This window comes from Rhinolophus hipposideros, assembly GCF_964194185.1.
Source record: "Rhinolophus hipposideros genome assembly, chromosome: 6".
Lineage (NCBI taxonomy): Eukaryota > Metazoa > Chordata > Mammalia > Chiroptera > Rhinolophidae > Rhinolophus > Rhinolophus hipposideros.
Window position 1 is genome coordinate 85,026,881 of NC_138052.1, and position 6,613 is coordinate 85,033,493.

The 6,613-nt window shown below is 64.1% G+C and overlaps 1 protein-coding gene across 1 annotated transcript; it reads right to left on the minus strand.

Annotated features, from left to right (window-relative positions):
- Positions 1 to 84: 84 nt before the first annotated feature.
- Positions 85 to 6,393, minus strand: IHH (Indian hedgehog signaling molecule). The gene is made up of 3 exons (XM_081051401.1): positions 5,858 to 6,393; positions 3,194 to 3,455; positions 85 to 1,488 (listed from the first exon to the last, which is right to left on the minus strand). The coding sequence occupies exons 1-3, from the start codon at positions 6,167 to 6,169 to the stop codon at positions 830 to 832; spliced, it is 1,233 nt and encodes a 410-aa protein (XP_080907527.1). The 5' UTR covers positions 6,170 to 6,393; the 3' UTR covers positions 85 to 829.
- Positions 6,394 to 6,613: the final 220 nt, after the last annotated feature.

Genomic DNA, 6,613 nt, shown 5'->3' on the forward strand with positions numbered 1-6,613 from the left:
AGGTGAGCGCACACCTGACAGGCCCGCCCCTGGCTCCAGACACTCCGTGTACAGACCCCACTCAGCATCCTGGACTCTAGGGCTCTAACAACTTAAATAATTTTTATTACAAAAAGAATAAAAGACCAAAACATCCCCAAAACTCTCCCATGGGCCTCCCCCTCGGTGCCAATAAATAAGGTGGGGGAGACTGACCGGAGGAGGGGTGAGGGAGCTTAGCCTGGGCAGGGGTGGACAGGACATCCAACCCAGTCCCTTGGTCCCGGGCACTATGATCACATTGGCTGGAACACAGAACTCTGTCCACTGACAGCAACAGTCTCTGGATGTGTCCCGAGGAGTGTGGCCCAGGAGGAAGGTCCCAGTCAGGATGGCGGCCCCATCCTGCGGCCTTCTCAGCTTCGGGCAGTATTGAGTCCAGCCAGCTCCCTGCTGGATCTCAGGGAATCTAGCAGCATCAACTGAGGTGCAAGCCCACCAAACGGGGGCCTCGGACAGATGGAATGGGCCCTCCCCATTGGGGGAGGCAGGTATGAAAAACTGTAGAGAGCTGGCTGGGATGGGACCCACTGTGCCAGCCTTGAGGTCTATAGGATAGGAGGACAGACCACCCCCCTTGCCAGCTCAGCTTTCAGCAATGTCACTATACCAAGATGGGGGAGGGGATGCTGGCACTGCTCAGTCAAGTCACAACGGTAAAACTCTGTGGTGGAAGAGGTGGTGGGATCCAGTGCCCTCTGCTCAGGTCCCTTACAGGGCCAGTACCCTCCTGGCGGGGAGGCATTTGGATCCAGTTGGGCAGTTCTGGGAGGGCAGTGAAGGGATCTTTTCAGCTCCTTGGCCCGGCCATGCCCAGCGAGTGGAAGCTGTTCTCTTCCAACAAGAGCTGTCCCAGGCGGTAGAGCAGGTGGGGGTACCAGTGCACACCCTCCCCCGGGGTCCAGCTACCCCACGCCAAGCTGTGAAACAGTCGCAAGGGCCAGAAGGCCAACTGAGCCAGGCGGTGGTCAGCCACGGCCGCAAAGCAGGAGGCCACCACATCTTCTACCACCAGTGTCCCGTGCCTTGTTAGTGGGGCATAGGCCCCGAGGGCGATGTGTGTGGAGACAGCCGCTACTCGGGCAGGCTGCAGGCCTGGCATCCCAGCCACCAGCACATACTGGCCAGGCTGCACTTGACTGGCAAATGTGGCCTGGAAGTGGGCTGCTGGTTCTGTGTGATTGTTGGCGGTGAAGAGCAGGTGGGCAGGCGTGAGTGCCAAGCGGCGCGGGGGGTCCTGCGTCTCGATGACCTGGAAGGCCCTCAGCCTATCTGGCTCTCGATCCAAGAAAATGAGCACGTCGCTGAAGGTGGGGTTCCCATCCTCCCCCATGGCCAGTACCCGGTCTCCTGGCCTCACAGCTGACAAAGCCACACGTGCCCCACTCTCCAGGCGCACCTGGGCTCCAGCAGGGAAGCAGCCACCTGTCTTGGCTGCGGCCGAGTGTTCTGCGGGAAGAAGGGGCATGAAGCGGTTACTGCTGTGGAGCTCAGATTCCTGGTCACAACTCCCCTCCCCAGCCCAGCGAGAGCTCCTCTTGCTCCCAAAGAGGCCCCATCACCATATCTTGGCCCCTGCCCCCACTTTCATGCAGCCTTGAACCCACTCCAACCCACAATGTGATCTTCTGCCCGCCTCCCCAGTCTAATCGTTTGCCAATCAGAACAGCATATTGTAGCTCCAGTGAGTGAGGAGGAAAGGGCCTTCCTGAAGTCCAAGTGGACCCCCGCCCCCGCCATCTGCTCTCAAGCCTGACAATGCTATGAAGCAGAGGGCCAGAGGTCAGCTGAGCCAGGTGGTGGTTTGTGGTCAGCTATGACTTGACACCCAGAAAGCTGCAGCCTCATAGAGAAGGAAGAGTTGCTTAGATCCTCTGGGGTCTGGATGTCCCATTATTTCTCACCCCTTGATCAGACACTCCCCCCCAAAATTTCCCTCTCAGACTGAGACACCAAGTTCTGTGCCAGAGCTGGCCCTTGGAGTCTCTAGAAGGGGGTGGAGGACCAGCTGTGGGGTGAGTACAGACTCCAGGGAAGCCTGGCTCAGTGGGAAGGGTGAAATCGTCTTCAGTTCACGTGTGTGTCCTTGGGCAGGGACACGACACAGTGGCATCAGTTGGTAGGATGGAGAACAGTGTTTGGGGTCAGGAATAATGAATGGAAGTGGCCACTCTGGGAACTGGCTCCAGTCCAGTGTTTGCAGGTGAAGAGTAGATGTAACTTGAAGTAGATACCATTGGCAGGAAAGTGCTGAGGGGCAGGGTAGGGATGGGGTCATCCCCGTGGGCCCAGGTGGGATCAGGAAGAGTAAAAAGCAGGGCTGTTCTCAGTGTGCCAGGTCTGCAAGTGTGACTACTGCATGGTGCCAGCGTGGAGGGCTGAGCCTGCAGCCCTGTGGTGTCAGTCTGGCCGTCACACAGGAACCATGTGAAGCATCGTGACTGGGTTCAGTGTGGGTGACAGGGATACTGACAAGATTAGAGAGAGAGGTGAGGCCCCTATGCCTGCCAATTCGGATCAACAAGGCGGCAAATCTGGGAAAATCCACTTTATTGAGTCCACTCTGTTTATTCTGGCCCTCATGGCTGGCTTTGCCCCCAAAATGTTCAGTTTCAGGACCCTGAGAGAGAGCCTGGGGACGCCTGCGCCCCCTGGGAGGAGCATAGGTGGTGCCCTAAAGGGCCTGACCTGCAGCCCAGTTGTGGGTTCTGAACCTGTGGGCTCCTGGCTCCTGGTCAGGCGTGCGTGTTGGTGTCTGGGCACACCCTGGCCCAGGCCCCACCACCCCGCCTCGGTTCTGCACCACACTGGGTGGGGAGGCTGTCTCTGTCACAGCCTGGCTTCCACATCTGTCCCGCTTGCTCTGTCTTGCATCTCCTGCAGCAGGCTCTGGACTGTGGACCTCAAGGTCGGCACCCAGCAGCGCTGGGACAGGGCCCTGTCTCCCTAGGCTCCTGCCATTGACACTACCAGGCACGGGAGGTGCAGGCTGTCACAAGCAGAAGCGAGGAGCGCCGCTGACGTCCTCTTTCCCGGGGTTCCCGCCTCCATCCCCTGGCCGGTCTCTTCACCTTCTCGGCCCCAGCGGGCCCTGCGCCTCCTGCCCACGCCCTGCGGCCCCGGCCCCGGGCCCAGTCCCCTGGCATCCGCTCACCGGACTTGACGGAGCAATGCACGTGGGCCTTGGACTCGTAATACACCCAGTCGAAGCCGGCCTCCACTGCCAAGCGCGCCAGCAGTCCGTATTTATTGCGGTCGCGGTCCGACGTGGTGATGTCCACTGCGCGGCCCTCATAGTGTAGAGACTCCTCCGAGTGGTGACCGTCCTCGTCCCAGCCCTCGGTTACCCGCAGTTTCACGCCGGGCCACTGGTTCATCACCGAGATGGCCAGAGAGTTCAGGCGGTCCTTGCAGCGCTGCGAGACGAAAGCACGGAGTTAGGAGAAAGAGCTGGCCCGCGCACACAGGTAAAGGAGCAGCCTCACGCTGGTCTCTCCCACTGAATCCGCCGCAGTTGGGAAACCGGGCAGGGTGCTCTGCCCCCCTCTCAGGAACAGAGAGCCCTACCTTGCTTCCTTCTTTTCTAGCATCCGGCTGCCCCAGGCGCCTGGACCGCATGGTGGCGCCACAAACCAGGAGGGCGCGTCAAGCCCTGCACCCTTGGGACTCCCTTCTCTCCTAAGTGGCCGCTCCCTCCTGTGCGCTCCCTCCCGCGCTCAGAGTACCGATTCCTCCACAGACCTGGCTGCACCGCGCCTATTTCTTCGGTCTCACCGAGGCACTGGAGACCAGGGACTGCCCGCTACCTGGAGGGTGGGGGTGGTAGCGAGCCAACTGCCTGCGGCGGGCCTTCTAGGCGTGTAAGGCCGGACGTGCCCAGTAGGTGTCACCGTAGCCTCAGGGCTGAGGCCCGGCCACGCCAGCCCTGGAGGCACGGCAGGTGCCGAGCACCAGGAGCGTGGGGAGGGGGGGTGTGGAAGGGAATCCGGGCCTGCCTGGATCCGTCGGGGGCCACAAAGCATTCCTGCTGGGACCCTCTTATTATCCAAAACCCGCCCGCACCCCTGCCTGGGATTCGGCAGCCCTGGAACCAGAAGCTGGTGGAAAGCCCAGCTCCGTGCCTGGCTCGCGATGGAGGGCGACGAGAAGCGTCTCCCGCTACAAGGGTCGCAGCGGAGTTGATAATCCCACGCAACACCCTCCCTGAGCCCAGAGCCCTCCGCACCTCTGCGCTGTCCCTATCTGGGAAGGGACCCGAGAAACCCAGCTTCTGATATCAGGGAGCCGGCTCCACGCTCCGCCTTACATGGGGTGAGAGTAGAGCCGCGCCCCAAGGGAATTACGGGAGAGATCACCTGTCTGTGCTGACTCCCCGCGTGCCTGCGGCCCAAGGGATCCTGCAGTTGACTGGGGGGAGGGGACCCTTCCACAGTCTTTGACTCTGAAATGCGAGGTGTCACCAGGTGTGAGCAGCCCACGTCTCAACCTACCCCCACACCGCAGAGCTCGGCCCCACAGACCCTTGGACTCGGTCTCCCAGGAGCCAACAGCGTCCACAACCCAAGGCCCGGCTCCCTGGCTAGCAGCCTAGCCGAGGCGCTCACTGCCCCGGAAGGGAGCTCCGCATGCTCTTGCCTCCAGACTTCTAGCCCCCCACCTAATGTCAGGCCGCGGGCCCCTGCTCCCCGCCCCTCTCTCCCCCGCCACCACCCCCCTTCCTCGGGTCCAGAGCCGGGGCGCGCGCTGTCAATGATTGCCCAGCCCGTGGCCCGGATCCTTATCTGCATTCCTCCGCGCCGGGCCCGGCCCGGCCAGGCCACCAGCCAACCTTCGCCCCGACACTGGCCGGCCAGCCCCCGCGCCAGGGCGCATGCTGAGGGTCTAGCTGCTTTTCCTAAAGCACCTAGAATGTGAGCTGCCTGCCTGCAGGAGAAGCCCCTGGGATACCGCTGAGGAAGGGGACGTAGCGTAGATGTCGTGCCTTGCGGACTGGGTTGCAGAGAAGAGAGGTTGCCCCACCCCACCCCCACCGGCGTTGGGCTGAGCACAGGTCCTGTCGAGAGCACGCAAGAGACTAGCTTTAGCCCTGCTCCCTGCCCCCGGCATCCCAGATCCTCTCTTCCAAACCTCCCCGTCCCCGCCACCAAGCCCAGGAATCGCCCAAGTTCTGTCCCAAAGCCCCAAGGCCCCGGCTCCCCTCCTTTCAACCGCAGCTGCACCACTCAGCTCTGGACAGACACGTGCGCTCACCCGACAAGTTCCCTTTCCCACCTCCGCCTTCCTCGCTGTTCCTTAACCCCAGACCCGGTCGGGACGCTGCTCCAGGAGGGGGCAGCGCAGCGAACCAAGAGCGCGCGTGGAGGAAAGGCCATGGGGCCCTTCGCGCCGGGAGCTTCTTCACCTCGGGGTGCCGAATGGCTTCGAAATGAAAGGGGCTCAGCCTTGCGTGGGGTTAGGCCGCTAGGGACCGTGTGGGTACCGGAGGCGCAGGAGGCAGCCGGGTCGAGGTACCTCCGGGTGCCGCCTCTGACCCGAGCTGCCAGAGCTCCAGGGCAGAGGGACCGCCGCCAACCCGCTGGGCTGTGGCGCTGCTCAGCGAGGAGCTCTTCTCATAGCCCCCGGCGGGCTCCGGGATGCCGACTCTCCCGCCGGGACCCCTGGCCGGCCCATCTCGGGCAGGAGACCGCCGGGCTTGGCGAGAGGGGCAGGTGCCAGGGGGCGTGCCAGCCAACTGAGAAAAGGTGCCAGGGGGGCGGGTAGGGCCGGACAGGTGGTGGTGCTTCGGCGGCAGCGCCCTGCGAGGGCGGGTCGCGCTCACCTGGGTCATGAGGCGGTCGGCGCCCGTGTTCTCCTCGTCCTTGAAGATGATGTCGGGATTGTAGTTGGGGGTGAGCTCCTTGAAGCGCTCAGAGCTGCGCGCGATCTTGCCTTCATAGCGCCCGCTGGCGCCCAGGGTCTTCTCGGGCACGTTGGGACTAAACTGCTTATAGGCGAGCGGCACGAGCTTGCGCGGCGGCCGCCGGCGGCTGCCCACCACCCGGCCCGGCCCGCAGCCCCGCGCCGCCGGCACCAGCAGCAGCAGCAGGAGCAGGCAGAACCGCAGGCGGGGCCGGAGCCGGGCGGGAGACATGGCCGGGGAGCCTGGGCGAGCGGTGGGCGAGGGCGCCTGGTGGGCTGATGGGTGGGAGAGTCGACCCGGGCGCTGCGGGGGTTCAGGCGTCCGGGTGGCTCCAGGGGGCTCCAGGTGGGGGCGCCATGAGCTGCGCGGCGCAGCGCGGGGCCGGTGGGACTCAGGTGCGGGGCGGGGGCCCAGGGCCCTGGTTGGTGGCGGCGCGCTGTCCCCCTCGGCGCCTCGACTCTGAGCTGCCCGGCTCGCCGGCCGCCAATAAATAGGCCGGCCCGTTTGTTTTGGCAACGCGGCGGCGGCGGGGGGCGGCGGGCGGCGGGGCTGCGGGCCGCCGGGCTGGGCTGGGCTGGCCCGGCCGGCGGGCTGGCGGGCCCCGCGGTTAGCACCCTGGCCCGGCGGTCAGGCGGCTCGGGCGGAGCGGGAGCTGCTGCCGTCTGCGGCGCAGCC